Source organism: Plecotus auritus (assembly GCF_963455305.1).
Source record: "Plecotus auritus genome assembly, chromosome: 3".
NCBI lineage: Eukaryota > Metazoa > Chordata > Mammalia > Chiroptera > Vespertilionidae > Plecotus > Plecotus auritus.
Genome location: NC_137772.1, coordinates 131,777,205 through 131,798,668, shown reverse-complemented (window position 1 = coordinate 131,798,668; position 21,464 = coordinate 131,777,205). Strand labels below are relative to the sequence as shown.

At 45.9% G+C, this 21,464-nt stretch overlaps 1 protein-coding gene across 4 annotated transcripts in view; it reads left to right on the top strand.

Moving 5' to 3' along the window:
- Window positions 1-2,593: 2,593 nt before the first annotated feature.
- Window positions 2,594-21,464, top strand: part of DDX11 (DEAD/H-box helicase 11) — a 32,882-nt gene continuing 14,011 nt past the window's right edge. For all 4 annotated transcript variants that reach the window (XM_080659906.1, XM_080659905.1, XM_080659904.1 and 1 more), the window contains exons 1-14: window positions 2,594-2,796; window positions 3,104-3,287; window positions 3,563-3,710; window positions 12,282-12,530; window positions 13,322-13,408; window positions 13,713-13,870; window positions 15,566-15,611; window positions 16,562-16,669; window positions 16,894-16,981; window positions 17,319-17,527; window positions 19,095-19,247; window positions 20,191-20,237; window positions 20,570-20,649; window positions 21,413-21,457. In XM_080659906.1, coding sequence (XP_080516032.1) covers window positions 3,567-3,710; window positions 12,282-12,530; window positions 13,322-13,408; window positions 13,713-13,870; window positions 15,566-15,611; window positions 16,562-16,669; window positions 16,894-16,981; window positions 17,319-17,527; window positions 19,095-19,247; window positions 20,191-20,237; window positions 20,570-20,649; window positions 21,413-21,457 — 1,414 coding nt within the window. In that variant the 5' untranslated portion in view covers window positions 2,594-2,796; window positions 3,104-3,287; window positions 3,563-3,566. The remainder of the gene's footprint in view (window positions 2,797-3,103; window positions 3,288-3,562; window positions 3,711-12,281; window positions 12,531-13,321; window positions 13,409-13,712; window positions 13,871-15,565; window positions 15,612-16,561; window positions 16,670-16,893; window positions 16,982-17,318; window positions 17,528-19,094; window positions 19,248-20,190; window positions 20,238-20,569; window positions 20,650-21,412; window positions 21,458-21,464) is intronic.

The following is a 21,464-nucleotide window of genomic DNA, read 5'->3' as shown; positions in this document are numbered from 1 at the left end:
TCATAGCAAGTGATTGAACTCCCAGTCTCCCGGTTCAACTCCTGAGGGGACACTTTGCATATTAGCCTTTTATATAGATAGATAGATAACAAACTATCAGAAAGAGAAATTAAGAAGAGAATCCCATTTACAATTGCATAAAAATAAAAATAAAATACCTAGGAATAAATTTAACCAAGGAGGTAAAAGACCTGTACTCAGAAAACTATGTATAAGGTATTAAAGAAATACACTGAAGAAGATACAAAGAAATGGAAGGGTATAGCATGCTCATGATAGGAAGAATTAACATCATTAAAATGCCCATACTACCCAAAGCATTCTACAGATTCAGTGAAATCCCTATCAAAATACCAATGACATTTTTCACAAAATTAGAACAAGTACTCCTAAAATTTAAATGGAACCACAAAAAATCCTGAGGAGCCAAAGCAATCCTGAAAGAAAAACAAAGTTGGAGGTATTGAGTTACATGATATCAAACTATACTACAAAGCTACGGTAATCAAAACAGCATGCTATGGCATAAAAAACAAACAAACACATAGATCAATGCAACATAATAGAGAGCCCAGAAATAACCCATGTTTCAGTTAATCTAAGACAGTGGAGTCAAGAATATACAATGGGGTAAAGACAGTCTCTTCAATAAATGGTGTTGGGAAAACTGGACAGATGCATACAAAAGAATGAAACTGGATTGCTTTCTTATAACATATCCAAGAATAAACTCAAAATGGATTAAAGATTTAAATGTAAGACCTGAAACCATAAACCTCCTAGAAGAAAACATAGGCAGTCAACTCTTTGACATTGGCTCTTAATGATTTTTTTTGCAGGGGAGGTATATTTCCTTGGGCAAGGGAAACAAGAAAAAAAAAAGCAAATGGGATGGTCAAACGAAAAAGTTTTTGCACAGCTAAGGAAACAATCAACAAAAGGAAAAGACAACCCACTGAATGGGAGAACATATTTGCCAATGATACATCAACACCAAAAAACCCCTAACAATCCAATTTAAAAATGTGCAATGGACCTGATTAGACACTTATCCAAACAGGACATACATATGGCTATTAGACATATGAAAAGATGCTCAACAGCATGAATCATCTGGGAAAGCAAATTAAAATCACAATGAGATATCTCCTCACACCTGTCAGAATGGCTATCATCACTAAATCAACAAACAAATGTTGGCAATGATGTAGAGAAAAGGGAATCCTTGTGCACTGTTGGTGAGATTGTAAATTGGTGCAGCCACTGTAGAAAATAGTACTGAGTGTCCTCAAGAAAATTTAAAATAGAACTACCTTATGACCCCAAAATTCACTTCTGGATATTTATCTGAAGGAATCCAAGACACTAATTTGAGAAGATATATGCAGCCCTATGTTCATTGCACCATTATTTACAAGAACCAAGATATGGAAGCAACCTAAGTGTCCATCCATAAGTGGATAAAGAATGAATAAAGAAGATATGGTACATATATAATAGAATATTACTCAATCATAAAAAGAAATGAAATCTTGCAACAACACAGATAGGCCTAGAGGGTATTATTTAAGTGAAATAAGACAAACAACACAGGATTTCATTCATATGTGGAATTTACAAAACAAACGAACAAGCAAAACAGAAACAAAATCACATACAGAGAACCAATTGTTGGTTGCCAGATGGGACGGGGTTTAGGGAATAGGTGAAAAAAGTGAAGAAATTAAGTATAAATTGCCAGTTATGGCCCTATCTAGTTTGGCTCAGTGGATAGAGCATCGGCCTGCTGACTCAGGGTCCCAGGTTCAATTCCCAGTCAGGGTAAATGCCTGGGTTGGGGGCCATCCCCAGTAGGGGGTGTGCAGGAGGCAGCGATCAATGATTCTCTCTCATCATTGATGTTTCAATCTCTTTCTCCCTCTCCCTTCCTCTCTGAAATCAATAAAAAAAAATATTTTAAAAATTGCCAATTATAAAAACAGTCCCGAGGAAGTAAAGTAGAGCATACAGGAAAGTCAATAACATTTTAATAGGTATGTATGGTGTCAGATGGGTACTAAATTTAATTGGGTGATCACTTGGTAAGTTACATAAATGTCCAATCAATATGTTGTGCTCCTGAAACTAATATAATATTGCATGTCAACTGAAATTGGAAAAAAAAAGACGTCCAAGTTCCAGTCCAGTCCAGTTGAGGCGTGTACTGCCCATTCAGAGGTAAAATAACACGTCACATACTGTATATTAAGGCCTGACAAGAGGGAGGATCAAAATACTGGTTTCTCAATTCTCTGCTACAGCTTTTTTGCCCGCGGTGTTTGGTAAAGATCGGCCAATTTCTTCAAGTCAATCAACTGTGGAGATTAGTACATCTGCGCTTATAGGCAGAGGATCAAACATCCTGCACCGGGCAGGACGGCAAGGGAGGTCGCAAGTTGGCATTAAGCCCAAAGACTGTGGTCAGAAACCAGACCCGAGGGTCCATCTCCCGCAGCTTTCCTACCGCCAGAAAACAGCCCCGCCCTGAGCCAGCCGCGCAGGCGCAGTAGTGCCGACAGCGAGAACACGCCCAAGTCCCCGAGTGAGCACGCGCAGTGGCGCGGGGCGTGGCAGCGCTGCACGCTCCTGTTGGGATGGAGTCGTAGACACGCTTTTAAGTTCAGCGACCTTACTGTGATACCTCAGTCTTCTGGCCTGAAGCGAAGCTGTCTTGCCCGGGAAGAGAGTGATCACGGTGTCGCGTGGTAACAAAGCTTAGGACCAGGAGAAACGAAATGAGAAAGGACGTACTCCGGTGTAAGTGCTAACTGGTGGCTGTTTGGGAAGGGGTGGGGGACGTCGGGAGCGGGAAAAACCTTCGCGAACTGGAGGGGTGGAGCTAACGTATGATTGGGCAGGAGCCAGACAGAAGGCTCTGATTCTTGAGGCCAAAACATTTTTTGGAGGCAGCTCTGTTTTGTGCTGGAAATGGAAGGTAGGATGAACTAAGAAGCAAACTAAATATGTCTATAAAATAAGGATATGTACATTAACCTGTGCCATATAAGAAAAACTGTAATTGTACTTGTAATTCTCTGCCTGTGTGTCATGATTTTACTTACAGGTGTCCCAACAGGATAAAGCAGCATTTGTCATGCAAATACCACCCTGTGCAGAAGTGAGGGAAGACTGCTGCAGAAGTGAATACAGGCAACATCTTTGATCCCAGGGCACAGGTCTTTGAGAGGAAATCTCCAAGCCTTTTGTAGAGGCATTAGAAGGCTAGCCAAGCAGCAAAAGCACCTCAGGTGAAATACAGGGAGTTTCTATATAAGGGCTTTCATATTCTGCATTCTTCTAGAGCCCTTTGTGATAAATGTCACTGGGTGGGTTGCAGGATTTGGTATGGCTTCATGGGGATATGCACATGATGGAGAGAACATGATCTCTGCTTGCCAAATAATGTACAGCCTAAGGAGAAAATCCGTAATTAGTATTGAGACTGATCTTACGAACTGTTCTAGATTTCAAGCCGGTTCTTCGTGGCTCATCAGAGAACTACCAGATATTTTTCTCCCCTTAGGATCATGGCTGATAAAAACCAGGAGATTGGTGGCATCCATTTCCCTTTTCCCTTCACACCCTATTCCATCCAGAAAGACTTCATGGCAGTGCTATACCAGGTGTTGGAGGATGGCAAGATTGGGATATTTGAGAGTCCAACTGGCACTGTAAGTATGAACATTTGGCCCAAGAGGGCTCTTGGGAGACCCTGACTGCAACTCGTCAGAGGTTTATTTGCCTCTGCAGAGATTTTCATGGTTTGGAGTTGGGCAAAGTAGTTCTCTCAGTTTACCTTTCTGAATAATGCTCACTTCCCTCTATTAAATTGTTAAACACAACCCCAGGTTCTAAGGGCAATTAGGCTACAGGCAAAGGAGAATTTGAATGGCAGTGGAAGCATAGCACTGAAACTTTTAGGACTTCTCTGGGCACACAGCTGCTTTGATATTGAGCAACATAGAAATTACTTCGGCTTATTCACAGATTTAACATGTTGATGTAGTCTCCAGGCACTTGGTTACTGAGTGCTGGAGGGATCCAATCAAGGGCCCCTAATTTTTTTCTTTCTGGTCTGGAATGAAGAATTTATTAGACATTGTCTGTTGAGGTTGCTAGGGCTGTGGTAATCAGTTCCTACTTCTCTCTTACACTTTACTTATTTTTTATAGCAAGTAGTATGTGATAGTGAAATGTATGTGTTGCTGTGAAGGTCCCTCAACTAGGCTGTGACCTCCTGGAGGATAAGGACCTTGTGGTCCTCACCTTTGTGTCCCTATCATCTAGCAGAACTTGTCCCATTTGGCCCATAGGAGGCTCCTAATAGGTGTGTGGAATGAATGAATAAAAGGAAGTGACTCATTCTTTTTCTCTCACTTGCTGATGGAAGCATGTCACTCTCTCCTGAGATGACATGATCTCCTGGGACAGGAAAAGTGCAGACAGGGGTACTATATTGTCTCATTTTGTTCTTTCATATACACTGAGTGGCCAGATTATTATGATTTCTGAACGCATAATAATCTGGCCACTCAGTGTATATCCTATATAATAAAAGGCTAATGTGCAAATTGTCCCCTTGACCAGGAGTTCAACCAGCAGGCAGGCCGGCCAACTGCCCATGTCCTGGCCAGGCTGGCTGGATTCCACCCATGCATGAATTCATGCACTAGGCCTCTAATATATATATATATATACACACACACACACACACATGTGCTGAGTGGCCAGATTATTATGCGTTCAGAGATCATAATCTGCCACTCAGTGTATGTGTAGTGAGTGGGAGAGAATAAGTCCTGCAATTAACAAAATGTGGGTCATAAATATAATGTGCAGAGGTATTTTTTTCAGTAGTATTCTACTAGCATTTTTACCTTCCATTTAACCCAGTGCAATATGACTTCTTCCCCTACCAACCCACAAATATTTTTAGGGTCAGTCCTGACTTCTGTTTAATAGATCTGGATATCTGCCCTTATTTTGACCACACTGTAACGCTTGACATTATTGAACATATCCTCCTCTTTTGTTTAAAGCAATATAAAAATTTTAATCAAAGAATAACGTGTGTTATTTTAAAAGTCAAATTTATTGCCCTGCCAGGGTGGGCTCAGTTGGTTGAGCATTGTCCCATGTACCAGGAGGTTACTGGTTCGATTCCTGCTAAGGGTACATGCCTGGGATGTGGGTTGATCCTCAGTAGGGACATGCAGAAGATAGCTGATTGATGTTTCTCTCTCATCAATATTTCTATCTCTCTTTCCCTCTCCATTCCTCTCTCTGAAATAAATGAAAACATTTTTTTTAAAAAGTCAAATCTGGTGCAATGGGCCAGTGCTTTTAAATATTTTGTCTGTTTCTTAAGAAATGTACCTTTCTCATATAGCACATTTTGAAATTATAACCTATGTGCTCTTGTTTCTTGATTTGTGGATTTTAGTGATTGGTACCTTCCTCTTGTGATGGATAACATGTAGCTTTCTTACCATCCTTTTTCCCTTCTCCTGATGTAATTAGCTGTTTTTAGTCTCTGCTAAGGCAGTATACTATGATTGTTTTTTCATTGAATAATTTTATTTTTCTAGAGTTAATTGCCTTTTAAAAGTTTATGTAGTATTCAATATGCTTATGTGAATTCCTCACACATCATCCAGTAGTCTCTCAATATGATACAGATTTTCACACTGTCCAAAAGTACAGTTTGCTCTTATCTGTGGGTTCTGCACCCATGGGTTCAACCAACTCCAGGTAAAAAATATTGGGGGGAAAAAGCTACCTTGTTGCTGACATGTTCTATGTAGTTAGACCTATGACAGTTGCTGAACATATACAGACTTTTTTCTTGTTATTACTCCCTAAACAATATAGTATAGCAATTATTTATGTAAAATTTACATTATATTAAATATTATAAGTAATGTAGACATGATTTAAAATGTATGGGAGGATGTGCATAGGTTACATGCAAATACTAAGTCATCTATCTATCCTATATAATAAAAGGCTAATATGCAAATTGTCCCCTCCACTAGGAGTTGACAGGGACTTGACCAGGGGGCGGATTGACTGGCCAACCATATGTGGCCCCTCCCCCCGGGCCAGCCAGGCCCAATTGGCCCTGATGGGGTAGGCCAGCTGGACCCCACCCATGTACAAATTCATGCACCAGGCCTCTGGTGTATATATAAAAGCTTAAGCGACCGGAATGCCACAACAACCAGAATGACCGGTCGCTATGACACATACTGACCACCAGGGGGCAGATGCTCAATGCAGGAGCTGCCCCCTGGTGGTCAGTGCGCTCCCACAGCCAACCTCCCCTGACCCCTCCCAGTGGCTGGCCAACCTCCCACAGTCCCTCCCCACAGCCGGCAGGCCCCTGGCAGCCGGAAGGCCCCGATTGGCCCTGGTCGCTGGCCAGGCCTAGGGACCCTACCCGTGCATGAATTTCGTGCACTTGGCCTCTAGTTTTATATAAGGGACGTGAGCATCTGCAGATTTTTGTATCCTTGGGGGTCTTGGAACTAATCGCCCATGAATACTGAGGGACAGCTATAGAGCATTCCTATGAAACCTTTCATAAGCCAAAATGGCAATAAAGTGGAGAGTATCTTCCAGTTCCCAAAAGTTTGCTTTATGCAACTTTGTGTTATACCACTGTGCTTTTACAAAAGAGCTAAGTTTGCCTAATGCGAACTTTTGGAAAGTGGGGGATACCTGTGTTCCCTATGTAAAATTATCATCTTAGTCTGCTAGAGTTGCTACAACAAAATGCTATAGACTGGGTGGTTTAAATGACAGAAATTTATTTTCCCGCAGTACTGGAGATGAATGTCCAAGAGTAAGGTTGCAGCAAGCTTTAGTTTATCGTGAGGATCCTCTTCCTGGCTTTCAGACGGCCATCTTTTTTCTGTGTCCTCACATGGCAGAAAGAGAGAGGGGAGGGGGGGCGGGGCGGGGGTGTGGGGAGAGAAGGAGAGGGGAAGCGGGAGGGAGGGAGAGAGAGAGAGAGAGAGAGAGAGAGAGAGAGAGAGAGAGAGAGAGATTGATTTGGTGTCTCTTCCCCTTTTATAAGGACACCACCAGATCTATCAGAAGATCAGGGATACCTTTATGACCTCATTTTACCTTAATCCCCTCCTTAAAGACTTTTTTTCCAATATGGTCATGAGCGGGTTAGGGCTTCAACATACAAATTTTGGGGGGGATAAATTCAGTCCATAGCATTAATCAATTCCATTTTACCTTGGAGACTTCCTTGAAGTCCTTCACCCATTTGTTCTAATCTGAATTAGTTGTTCCTTAGGACCTACTTCACAGTGATTGCTGGAGGATTTCCCTTCGTTCCTTTAAAAAAAAAATCAACTTTTTTGAGGATAATTGATATATAGTAATATGTACCCCTTTTAAGTCTACAATTCCAATGAGTTTTGACAGATGTGAACACCCATATCATCACCACGATCAAGATGCAAGACATATCCATCACCCCAGAAAGTTCCCTGTACCTCCTGGAAGTGGCTCCCTGCTGCTGCCCCCCTCCATTCTCAACATACCAGCCTCAGCCATTGATCCGCTTTCTGTAGATTAGCTTTATCTTTCCACTATTCCATAAAAATGGAATCATATAGTATGTACTCTTGTATCTGGTTTCTTTTATTCACTCAGCATATTTTTGAGATTCATCCATGTAATGTTTATTTTTCCTTATTTTTTTCGGTAATGGAGTCTCTGTTTCTTAGACCCATATCTTCTTAGTTTATTTCCTTGTTTTGGTAGAGAGTCTTCCTGAAAAGGGCTGTGTAGGTAAGTGTTTAAGACTTTGCTGGCCTGAAAATGTATTAGTTCTACTTGGTTGGTATTAATAGTTTGGCTGGATATGTAAGTCTAGCTTCAAAATAATTCTCCCTCACAGTTGCTCCCTCTGTTCACTAGTTTCCATTGTTGCTGTTGAGAAGTCCAGTGGTAGTCTGCACCTCAGTCCTCTGTGACCTGATCCCACCTCACCCTCCAAAGTTTTCAGGATCTTCTCTTTACCCTTTGTGTCTGAAATTGCATGCTGACGGACCTGCTGTGCGTATGTTTAATTCCTTGTACTAGTTACTTGAGCACTTTCCATCTGGGTCATTTACCTCTCCTTCTGAGACATTTTCTTGTATTTGATAATAATCTTGTTGGTACTCCCATTCACTGGGTTTTGGGCCTCCTGGTTAATCCTATAATTATGTTTTCTTCTAATTGCTCATCTCTTTGAGCACCATGGTTTGTTTGTTTTTGTTTTTGCCTAAAATTCTACTTCTTTAAGATTTCTTTAACTTGATTGTCCAGTCTTTCTATTCAGTTTATTTTGGCTGTCATCTCTTAAATATTCAAGAACTTGTTCTTATTCTGTAATTAAAAAAAAAAAAAGCTGTTCTTGTTTCATGGAAATAATATCGTTCTGAAGATATCAATTATAGTAGTAGTTTGAAGTTTCCCCCCCCCTGCATTGCCCCCTCCCCCCAATTTGGGGTATTATGTTTTGTTTTGAGGCTTTCCTCAAATGCCTGGCGATCCTTGGTTGTCTTCTGTTGGTGTTCAAGCTAATGCCACTGCAAGGCTGAGTGAAAGGCCTGTGATGGAGGCTGTGGACCCATAGGCCCAGCCACTGTTTGGGGCTTCCATTTGTCAGTATTTGTAGAATTTTCCCTAGAGCCATCTAGTTTTTCCAGATAAGTCTCTCCTTTGAACTCTTGCTAGTGGGTCCAAGCTTGACAGCCAGTATTTTTGAGGGACTAGAGACGTGACTTTAGGTACATAGTCTCTCACTTAATGCTCTGCTTTCAGCCCTCTTCCCCACGCTTCACTCGACCTGCTGTCTCCAGGGCCTCCTGGCTCAGCTTTACCAGAGAATAAACTGACTACTGTGAGGAGTGGGGACTGCAACTTGGGGATCTAATTATCCTTAAAAGAATTTCATTTAATCCCTTTGTTTTCAGTGCTATGCCATGGCCCTGCTAGTTTCCGGGCATTTCTGAGGGGGAATCTGAGGAGACTTCTGTAGACACCTGGGCTCAGTGTCCTTTACTCTGCTAAGTCGGTTCCATTTCTCTGCTTTCTTTCCTAAAACTTGTTACTATCCCTTCTTCCACTTTATTGTTTTTGTGGGTGTAAGCCTCTTTTATGCCTTTGGTATAATTTTAATGTGTTTCAGAAAAGGACGCAGAAGAGCTAGAAGAGCATGTGTACATTCCACCTTGTTTAACCTGAAAACCCACCTCCACCCTCTCAGGTCTTTCCGTCTTCAGCTCCTTGTTCATTCCAGGCATCCTCTGCCGCTGCTCAGCCCTTCATGTTGGTGCTCTCGGTTCTGTGGCCTCATCTGTGTACTTCAGTTGCCTTCAAGAAAAAGCCACTGTCTTCCACATCCCACCCCTAATAGAGCTCCCTCCTGTCCTTGTGCCCCACTGCCTGCAGGGGTGCCATGCCGTTACAGGCTGTGCCTCACCTTCTAGTACTCTGCCTCAGATGCCCGTTCCCCCGATGACGCCTATTTTCCCTTAAGCGTCATCTTTTTAAGCCTTTCATGAGACCACCACATTGAGTTGACCTCTTGCCTTTGTGCCCACTGTGCCTTGTATAGCATTGCAGTTCTGGAGTCCGTGTCCCGCAGGAATGCATAACCCTTCAAGTCATATGTTTAAGTTTGTGCCTGTGGGCACTTTCTAGAGAGCTCTGTCTTCCCACCATCAAGCCCAGTGCTTGCTACAGTATAGGTGTTTAGAAAGAATGAATTTAGTTTTCTTTGCATGAACTTTTTAAACTGTGTTATTTTAACAAAATCCCCAGGAAATAACATTGTACAAAGCTAGGTATACTGTGGGTACTTCATTAAATTTATTTCATAAAGGTGAGCAGTTGATTATACATCTTTTTAACATTTTCCCATCTAAAATTTCTGTGGCTTTATTACGAAACATGGATCTGCAGGGCTTTGGTGGTCTTTTTTTCTGGGTGTTAAGAGTTTGCCACCGTTGTTTCTGGAAGATAACTTTGCCCTCAGAAACTTCCTCAGCTCACTTTCAGGAGGAGGGTGCTGGCTATCTAACCAGGCATCTGTGCCTGGACCATTGTTACATGGGAGACGTCTCTCCTACTCCTCACTTGATGACAGCTGAAGCTGATGGCTCCCATTCCCAGGCAGCACAGAATGGCTGCCCCAGGCTTTCCTGGAGACTGCTGTCTGCAAGTCTTTGTCACTCAGTCTCTATCAAAAATGGACAGAAATAGAACATATGGGGCTTTTCTAAACATATGTGAGCCATCCATTCCTTAGAAGTACCCATCAGTCACAGAGCCTTCTGAGAATTTGATGAAAGTGAATAGATCCTCATCCCAAGTTAATAGTATTTTTATTATCATCTATAATAAAAGCCTAATATGCTAAGTGTCCAGTTGTCCATTCAACCAATCAAAGCATAATATGCTAATGATATGCTAAGGCCTCTCAAGTGCTCACTGTGATGTGCACTGACCACCAGGGGGCAGACAGTTGACTGGTAGGTTAGCTTGCTGCTGGGATCCAGCCAATCCGGACTGAGCAAGACAGGCTGGACATGCCCTGGAGCCCTCCCGCGGTTCCTCCCTGGCTGGCCAACCTCTCGTGTCCCTCCCCGGCCCAGTCGTGCACTGGTGGGGTCCCTCGGCCTGGCCTGCGCCCTCTCGCACTCGGGATGTCGGAGAGCTGGTTTCGGCCCAATCCTGCAGGCCAGAGTGAGGGACCCCAATGGTGCACAAATTCATGCACCAGGCCTCTAGTTACTTAATAATAGCAACCCCCCACCCAAAAAACAAACAAAAAAAACAGGCCTTGGTTGCTCATTTATGTACCAGGTGTTCCCTTTAATCTTGGTGTAGGTATTAACTTTCATGTGTATTAACTTAATGCTTGCAGCAACTCTGAGGAAGGTCCTACTATTACTGGTATTCCCATTTTGCATTTTTAGAAACAAGCCTAGAGAGGTTAGCCTAAGGCCACAGAGCTGATAGGTGGAGGAGCCAGTATTTGGCCCAGGCAACCTGGCTGTGGAGTCTGAAGCTCTGAGTCTTCTAGCCACTATGCTCTGCTGTTTCCACCCAACCTAGACACACATGCATTTCACCTGCAGTTCATTCAAGCCCAAATTAGGCTCAGAAGCTCACTCCGGATACTCCGAGATCACCCCTGGGTTAAGCAGGCTTGGGGGAGTGATGGCCTGGACATGAAGGTGTTGGCCCTCCTGAGATTCACCTGAAATGACCTGCCCTTTGGATACCAGAAGCAGCAGCTTTGTGAAACTCATGGCAGCAGCCTTTCCGGAAGGACTGTTATAACAAATCCTGCAAACTTGGGTGGCTTAAACAACATAAATTTGTTCTTTCCCAGTTCTGGAGGCCAGAAGTGAGAAAGAACCAAGCCTCCCAACAGCTTGGTTTCAGGGTTGGTTCTTCCTGAGGGCCGTGGGAGAAGGGTCTGTTCAGGCCCTGCTCCTTGGCTTGTAGATGTCTCTCTTTTCCCTGTCGATCACCTTCCTTTTCGGCCTGTGTGTCCAAATTTCCCCTTTTTATAAGCACACCAGTATGATTGGATTAGGGCCCACCTCATCTTGACTAAATACACCTGCAATGACCCTGCCCCCAAATAAGGCCACATTCTGAGACATTGGGGGGTTGGGACTTTGACATGGATTTGGGGGAGACAAGATTCAAAACCATAACATGGATCCGCAGGGAGAATTCTGGTCTTTAAATCAAGAATTGTGTTCTTGAGACCAGTTGGTTTGCTTCAGCAATGTTGTAAACACCGGGACTATGGGGCTGGTCATGTTCTACCTGCACACCAGCTGCTTGAAAGGTGTCGCTCCTCCTCGGCACGTGGGTAGCATTTCATGCTCCACATGTTTTTGCTTTAATTGTTTTGGGGGCTATTTATCTACTTTCTCACTTCTAGTTATGTTGACTTACAGTAGTTATGTGTAACCTGATAAGCCACTTCAAATTCTTTCAGGAGCAGTGAGTTGTATAAGCTAAGAGCTTCATTTTTATTCCTTTCATCTTCTTACTTTTCCTGGCTTTTTTCTTGCTATTTCCTTCTCTTTCTTCCCCAGGCTGGTCTAATATTTAAAGTCAGACTTTCTTTGATGCTTTAGTAAAATGGGAAAGGTCATTTGGGAAGCTTGGTTTGTTGTTCTCTATTTCTGAAAACATTTTTTTTCCTGTAGGGAAAATCCTTAAGTCTTATTTGTGGGGCCCTTTCCTGGCTCCGTGACTTTGAACAGAAGAAACGTCAAGAGGAGGCACATCTCCTTAAAACTGAAACTGCCCCTTCCAGTGATGGGAAGGACCAGCCCCCATTTATTTCATCCTCACATCAAGAGACCCCAGACACTCTAAGGCCTACTGGAGAACCTGACTGGGTTACTCAGTTTGTGCAGAAGAAAGAAGAAAGGGACCTGGTGGACCGACTAAAGGTGAGATCCAGGGTAAAAGAAGTGGCTGTGATCTAGGGAACAGGACTTTAGTGATTATTTTGGATTGATTCTGAGATTTAGATATGTGTTCTTCGCCTTTGCAGTGCCTCTTAGCTCTCCTGCCAGCTTTGTTGAGTTAATGGTGCTGCACCCTTGCTGTCTTTTTTTGTTGTTAATCCTCACCTGAGGATATTTTTTCCATTGCTTTTTCAGTGAGAGTGGAAGGGAGGGTGGAGAGAGAGAAACATCAATGTGAGAGAGACTCACCTCGATCAGTTGCCTCCCCACACATGCTGCCCCAACCAAGGGCGCAGAGTGAACCCATAACCCAGGTACATGCTCTTGACTGAGAATCAAACCTGTGACCCTTTGGTGCATGGGCCAGCACTCTAATCACTAAGAAACATTGACCAGGGCCTTGCTGTCTTTTTAAAGCTGATGTCAACAGGCCTTCTCTAGACAAGGGGCTGGCAGTTTCCATTCATTACCCACCTGGGAAAGAAACCTACCTCACTGTTGCTATTGGCAACATGGTTTCATAGCTGCAAACTCAATAAGGAATGCATTTGATTGTGAGAGTATGTGGCTCTGGGAGGGGGTATACAGACTTCCTGCAGTGAGCAGCGAGACCGGGACCTGGCAAGGCTCCGGGTCTGATGATGAGTGCCGGCCAGGGGAGGAGAACTGCCCTGTGTGAAGAGGCACTAGGCTGAGCAGCCCCAGACTCTTTAAGAAAGGCTTGGTTTGGGGCTTCCTGCAGGAATCTCCTTTATGGCTTCTTTCCCCTTTAGAAGGAGCAGATCAGGAGGAAGAAGCGAGAAGAACGCCTACAGCAGCTCCGTCACAATACACAGCTCAAGTATGCAGCCAAGCGTGAGGTGAGTGTCATCTCCTGGAGTGACTGCTTGGGGCCTCAAGGTGTAGCTCCTTTGGGTGAGTAGCCGGGTCCTCAGGTTCCTCTCCCTGACCCCCACTCTCTAGGTCCTAATGACCCAGTGGATGGGAGCTTGAGCCGAGGTAATGTTACCTGGGATATTGATGCCAGTAAAGCAGCAAGGCCCGAGTAATGGTGTGTGTGTGTGTGTTGTCCTTGGGGATGGCCACACTGAGGCTGACTCTGTCGAAGGTGGGACATCAGTACTAAAGTTGTTATCTTTCCCCGCCTGCACTGCTCCTGTACAGAGACAGGAAGAAGAAGAGACAGAGCGTCTCCTCCGTCTCAGCAGGGACATACTGGCGGCAGGAACAGAGGCCGAGCCGCTGGAGCAGCTAGCATCTGGGGAGGAGGAGCTGGTCCTCTCCGAGTACGAGAGTGATGAGGAGAAAGGAGCCCCTAATGGGTAAGATAGCACTTCTGCTCCACCCACTGCCCTGTTGAGCCCACATGGGAGGCAGCTCCTTCCTTGTGCCCAGAAAGAGGCAGGCTTCCTTGTCACTCTTCGGGCATCTGAAGGGATGGAATGCCAGCCACTGCCTCTTTTCTCTCAGCCAGGCTCCTCCTCAGGGTGCGTAAGTGATAATGGCAGTGATAGTCAGCCCTCTCTCTCTGCCGGGCACTGGCTGCACGTGTGTTAATGCCATTATTCTCACATCAGTATTTGTGTCTTCCCTTTACACCTGAGGAAGCTGTGGCCCAGCCAGGTGTGATGCCTTGGCCAAGGCCACAAGGCCAGGCAACGGGGAGCTGAGACTTGAACCCACCCACCCAGCTCTAGATCTCAGACTCTTAAGTACCAAACTGCATTGGGTACAGGTGCTTACCCACACCACCATCTTGGTTCCTGTGTCCTGTGATTTAAATCTAGGCCTTTCAGACAAAGCTGACTGAATAGTTCTTAATTGACAGGAAACTAACCCTGTAACTACCTCCTTTTCTAATAGCCCAAGGCAATGAGCATTTCTGCTTTTTAAAAAAAAACCGAATTGCTAGGTGAACAAAAACAAAAACAAATCCATCAGATGACCCCACCTTATATACAAGGTAGAGTATATCTGAAAAAGGATTTTGTGTTTTCTAAGAAGCTTAGACTAATAATGTTGACTAAACAACCAGCCAAGTAATGCAGGTTGACTTACAGTCCCCAGTGCTGATGGGCTCCTCATTCATTCCTAGAAACGGCGTACTTCGTTTACTCACACATCCAGCCTTGCACCGAGATCCTGCTGAGTTTGTGCACTGTGTGGCGTGTGATTTATTTATTTAGTTTTTTAATTTAAGTTTTTTATAAATTCTGAGGGGAGAAGAGATTGATACGGTCATAAGTGACAGCATCTTTTATTCCCTCACCCGGTCATTTGGGGCTTCACTCAGGAAATCTGCATGGAGTTGCTGCTGTTTGCAGGCTATAGGGAGGGCGGGGGAGTGGTGGGGGGCGCTCCGTAGAAACAAGACACACCCAGATCCGCCTGTGGACAGGATAGGGTGGTTGAGGAGACAAGAAAAAACGTTGTCTGAAAGAGATGAATATCACAGGGACCATGGCAGTGTGTCACAGGGCAGGCAACCCTGCCAGGGGAGATTGAGGAACGCTGCCCAGACCAGGTAATGTTTATAAGGAGGTCTTGAAGTTGGCTAGGTAAAGGGAAGAAGTGAGGGAGAGAGCATTCCTGACACAGAGCACAGCATGCCCAGGCTCTGATAGAGTCAAATTCTCTGGGTGAACTGAGAGAAATCTCATTTGCTGGAGGTTAGACAGTGAGAGGAGAATAGCCTTGGATGACAGTCAAACATTGACCCTAGGGTTTTGGGAATACCATGTCCTTTCTCTCTCTGTCCTCTCCTGAGTGGCAGTGGGAGGATGGCTTTGGTGTTAGCCTGGGGAGTCTCTCTGACCGAGAGCGCAAGCGAGCACCGGCGGCTTTGGTGGAACTTCATTGCTGGGGTGTGTCCATCTCCTTCTAGCTCAGAGTGCAGTCCTCAGTTGTTTAGGTCTAGGGCTGATCACTGGCACGTGGTAAGATGCCCAGTAAGTGCGTTTCTAGTAGGCTTGCGTTTGCTGAGAAGAATGTTTTTCTGTGTTTTGTTTTTCTCTCAGATTAGATGAGGATGAGGATGACCTGGAGGAAGAACATGTAACTAAGGTAAGATGCCATGTCCTAAGCTTTGTGCTGTGATTGGCCTGGAGTCCAGGGAAAATGTGAGGGTCCCTCCTGTAGGTGAGGAGCCTCCAGCCCACTGACTCTGTCTCCCAGACCTAGACCTTGGTCTCTAGGTGCTCACCTGGCAGGCTGGTCTGGGCACATGGGAAGACATCTCGTGGGAGCGATGCCTGGGCTCATGTGCCGTAGGACATGGAAAAACAGCCATTCTGGGCCAAGGACCCTGGGTCTCTCTCTGCATCAGGGGTTGGGGAAGGCCAGGGCAGGTCAGAGTGAGAGTTCTTTGTCCTTTGGATGGCCGATGGCATGCTTCTCTTATGTTCATATTTTCATTTGCATGGAAAGCTATGAGGCGTATGTGGTGCCAGCACTTCTCAAATTCAAATCATTTGGTTTCATTCATATAATACCTTTGTTTTCTCTGGTGAAATTAGACCCCTCTCCCTTTTTCTCTTTTCCTGTCCTCTTCTAAATCTTAGCGGAGTACAGAGAAAGAGTGCTCAGCTCAGCCTCCTCCTGCTTTACTGCCAGCCCCACCCTCCATGCCCTTCAGAGGTGTGTGTGGAACAGCCCCTCAGCACGCCCCAGAATCCTAGGGACCTTTTCCATGTCAGGAGTCACCACTCATGGAAATACCTTTCCTAAGGTGGCCAAGCCATCCAGAACAGTTGGATTAGGGGCTGAGCATGACTGATGGGAGGAGTCCCATCTTGTGGGCATTCTCTTGAACTTCAGGAGTTGAGTATGAAGTGGGGAAACCCTGGTATTTCGCTAAGATCTTCTGTGGGACAGAGTCACCTTGCTTTAGGTTTGTATATTTGTGGATCCTTTCCCCATTCCCTCAGCCCATCACCCATGGCATTCCTTGATGTGCAGAGAATATTTGAGGATGTTATACTGTCTTTGAAATCCCTTGCTTTTTCTCGGCGCAGATTTATTACTGCAGTCGGACCCACTCCCAGCTGGCCCAGTTTGTGCATGAGGTACAGAAGAGCCCCTTTGGCAAGGACACCCGGCTCGTCTCCCTTGGCTCTCGGCAGGTAGACAGGGGCAGGGCGCCTCGGCTCTGGTGCCATCTGCTCCCTTCCTGTGCCTTTGTCTTCCTCTTCCAGGCAGGCTGAGGAAGGGGAGGATAACCTCTTCCCTGACCTTGCTGACCCTTGGAAGGAAACGGGGGAGGGCTGGTCTGCGAGGCCCTAAGGGGGGCTGCTGGGTATCATTTAGCCAGCACCATTCCTTTAACTCTTGCTCCTCTGTCTCATAGAATCTTTGTGTAAACCAAGACGTGAAAAACCTGGGTTCTGTTCAGCTGATTAACGACCGCTGTATGGAGCTACAGAGGAGCAGACACGGTAGCCACCTGCACTCTTGAGCTAAAGGAGCAGCCTCTGGAACTTTCTGTGGCCTCGGGCAGTACTGGGAGTGAGGCGTGGGAGGGGCATGGGCCAGCCCAGTACAGACATGGTTTCTTCCTAAAGAGCCGCTCCTTGGGAAAAGGTGTTTTTGCTTTCTGGGTCAGTGTTAATTCCGAAATCCGGGTTTTGAACAGAGTAAAATACCAGAGTGTTATGATGAGACCAGAATAAATAGCTCATGTAAGGGTTTTGTAGACATGACTTTACCAGCCTGCTCCTGGCCACAGGACAGTTACCGTTCTTTCTGCCTTTGCCCCTGTGCTGCCACCCGCAGAGAGCAAGAGCCGAGCTGAGGACCAGGAGCCCAAGAGGAGAAGGCAGGCATCCCGGGCTGCCTGTCCCTTCTACGGCCATCGGCACCTGCAGCTCTTCCAGGACCAGGTGCTGCTGGAGGTGAAGGACATCGAGCAGCTGGTGGCCCTGGGGAAGGAGGCTGGGGCCTGTCCCTATTATGGGAGCCGGTTTGCCATTCCAGCTGCCCAGGTGAAGACCGCAGAGGGTTGGGCAGTAGCTCTTGGCTTTAACTGCAGCCTAGGCCGTGAGGGAATTCCTTAGTCCTCTTAGTTTGGGAAGGTGTCACCGGCCATGGTTGGACTGACTGACACACTGCACACTGATGACATGTAACCCACTCTCTTCTAGGGCATCAGGTCGCAGGAGGCCACAGGTCCCTTGGTGGCTGTTCTGCAGGGACTATGGCATTATGGGGGGTCAGATCCAGGAGAAGGTGTGCATTCCTAGTTGAAACTACAGTGAGAGGTGCCAGGGCAGACACCGAGAGGAATGGGCGCTACAGAACATAAATCTATGGCTGTTCAGAGTGACTGTCCTAACTGTGTACTTAGTGCAGCATTTGAGAGGACTGTTTTCTAGACTGGCCATATGGAGTATTATTTAAACAGAAAAGCTGCCAATTTAACAGGTCAAAAATTATACTGTTATTTGGTTGTTATGATTTAACATTTCTTGCTACTTCATTTGAGTGACTTTTGGAAATAGGATATTATTTGTAGAGAACTCCATATAATCAAGAAAAGGTTAAAGTCGATTTTAAAAGATGCAGGGAACTGTGTTAGTAATAATTTCATGTGGCAGTAATTGCTCATCAGTCTATTTCCCTGGACTGCACGTGTGATCCTCGGACAATGCAGCAGCTCTCCCAGCACTCTCATGTCCTTCCCAGGGTCTGCCGCAGCGAGGGTTAGCGCTGTAGACACTGTGTGCCAGTGCAGTAAGATGTCCTGAAATTCTTATGATCTTGACTTTTTAAGGCCCTTTTCACCTCATTTTTGCTTTTATGGTATCCCATTGAGCTAGCTAAGGCAGGTACTTTCCATATTCTACACCTGGGGACACTGGGGTCCAGAAAGGTTAAGTGGTTTATCTGTTTTCTCACAGTAGGTGAGTAATGGAACCATATTAAAACCTGGGTCTTAAGTTTCCATTTTTCTGGATTTTCACTTTGTTTATTAGTATTCTTTTAACTGGAAAATCGTCATAACACCAGAGCCACTAAAAAATGTACAGAATGTTTTTATTTTTGTTACCCAACCCCACTTCTTAATCCTGTTTTGACAGTTTATCAAGCCCATTTTGCAGATGAGGAAAATGAGGCTCACGGAAGCTAAATGACTTTCCCAGAATCACACAGCTAGGCAGTGACAGCTCCTGGACCAGAGCCCTGGGCTGCCTTCTGCTATACTAGTGATTTTCACCATTTTTTTTTTTTTTTTATAGGAAACTTGGGTGCCTCAGGGGCTACCTTGGGGGTATGGACAAGGCTAAGCAACTGGGGTTCCCCTCCCCATAACCCCACTCTTGGTTTCAGTCAAAAGTCAGATCAGCTTTACTTTTGTTTCATATATTTGATGTTCCACATAAAACTTTTGAGGAAAGAGTCTGTTGCTTAAAGCACAGTACGATGCCATCCTCTCCCTACACCTATTCTGGGCAGGAAATAAAACTGTTCACACCAGGAACTTAGGGCAGGCTGGTGACCCTGCTCTAGTAGGGAGTCCCGCCCCACTCAGGTGGCCCCATCTCCTCCCAGGTGGTGGTGCTGCCCTACCAGATGCTGCTGCACACAGCCACCCGGCAGGCCGCGGGGATCCGGCTTCAAGGTCAGGTAGTGATCATCGATGAGGCGCACAACCTGATTGACACCATCACAGGCATCCACAGTACGGAGGTCAGTGGATCCCAGGTAGGTCAGCCTCTCCCTCCTGGAGCCAGGGTTTATCATGGGGCAAAGGAACATTTCCCTAACTGCCTAGACCTGGGATTCCTCCATAAATGGCACTTGGTAGTGGTGCACTGCGTCAAGGCGGCAGCCTCATGAGAGGTGACTGCTTTCTAACAGATCTCAGAACTGGGATCTAGCTCAGGCAGAGGAGCTGGTGCCTTGGTCTTCACTAGCCTGTGTTGTCCTGAGTCCCTCCAGCCAAGGATGCTACTAATCACTCCATGATCCAGGATAATGGCTTGAGAGAAGCAGGGTCCTCATGTAGTTAGATGATACTGCTTTGAGAGGACTTAACTGAAGAATGCTCAAGATTTCTGAAAACTATTTATTGCCTGTAATGTGCCATGCACTGTAGGAGTTACCTCTGATGTTCACGTCTACTCTACATTGGGCTGGTATTCCTATTTTACACTGAGAACTCAGAGATTCAGAGAGGTTTAGGCAGTGCCTAAGGAGAGGGAAACTGGGATTTGACCACTGGTTTCTGACCCTGAAACCCACATGACATTCCACCACCTCTTCTGACCAATGCCTGGGTTGATCTTAGGCCAGGACATGATGGTTACCTTGAACTATCACTCTTAATAGGCATCGTCTTTTCCCAGCCCAGTAAAAACTAGATGGGGCTTCATTACCAGAGATTCAGCCTCTTGCTTTTTCCCTGGCACAGAGTGGCCACTGCAGCAGAACCTGCCTTCTTTCCCTCTCTCTCAGGTCCCACCAGCCCACAGGCCTTTAAAACCCACACCTTTAGTCTGTAACCAGCCCCTCTCTCCTCACCTTGATTGCCTCCTATGTGTCCTGGGCTGGCATTTTCTAGCCACAATCTCTAGACAGTTGACACAGCCCTATGCCACTTGCCCAGACCTTAGTTTGCCTTCATGCCCATTTCTTCTCTCCTCAGCTCTGCCAGGCACATTCCCAGTTGCTCCAGTACATGGAACGATACAGGTGAGACACCACCTCCAGAGGGGAAGGGAAAATCCCGCTCAGCCTCAGCACCCCTAAGCCAGCCTCTGAGAGGAGGCACTTAGGTTGGCATCTCTGCGGGGTGGCCTAGCGTGCTGCTGTCTCCTGTGTGTGTGCACCCACATAGGCCAGGGGTGCTCAGGACACAGCACCTGGCTCTGAAGGCCATGGGCCACAGCCAGCCTATTTTTCTGGGTATTTGTAGCTTGTGACCCAGTTAGAAGGACACCAGCCAGAAAGGCCTCAGCTTGGGGCACTTAGAAGGGAAGGTGCTGTTGGAGTAACCCACTTGCTGTCTGTTGGTTTGTCCTCAGGAAGCGTTTGAAGGCCAAGAACCTGATGTACATCAAACAGATCCTGTACCTGTTGGAGAAGTTTGTGACTGTGCTGGGTGGTAAGGAGCCCTGCCCCGCCCTAATTCCATCCTGCTCCTCTGGTTGGACTCGGCTCCCTGGACGCTGTCAGGACGTCTAACTTACTAGTAGATCTTTTTTAGGACCCTGGTTTATTTCACTGTTCTGAGGTAGTAATAGCACTACAATACAAGTGAATGACATTTTACATAATATGATAGCAGCTTGAGTGCTCCTGTGAGGACGGCAGCATGGGTGTGTTGACCCTCAGTGACACGAGTGAATGAAGCTAGAGCCTCTGGTTGCTGAGCCCATGGAGAGGAACTAGAACCCACTGGCTCCAGGTCCCATGCACCTTTCCAGCATTCTGTGCAGCAGCCCTTTCCTTCCCCGGGGATCCTTTTGAATGCTTTCATGGAAGCGGAAGTCTAGGACGCCAGCGTGGTTGTTCTGAGGGGATTTTGTCTCATGTTGGTGCTCTTGGCTTCCATCTCTGCCTTGCCTCTGTCATTGAGCAGCTGGGCATGTCCTGTTGGCACCTGCCTAAACTGGGGTGGCTACTCTGTCCCTGTCTCCCTGTGAAAAGAATCACCAGGCTTTGGGCTCCATATCACTTGTGGGTCAGACTTTGAGGCTTTCTGGAACATCTGTCCTCAGTGGGGGGGGGGGGGGGGGGTCTATGGGTGTTAAAAATAGCAAAAAGCCGGTTCACAGACAAATGTTCTTATTTGACTAGTACACTGTGGAGTGTGAGAGGATGGGGCCAGAGGACCACAATCTTGACCTGTTTGAATTCTCTTTTAGGGAACATTAAGCAAAATCCCAATACACAGAGCCTCTCACAGACAGGTAAGAG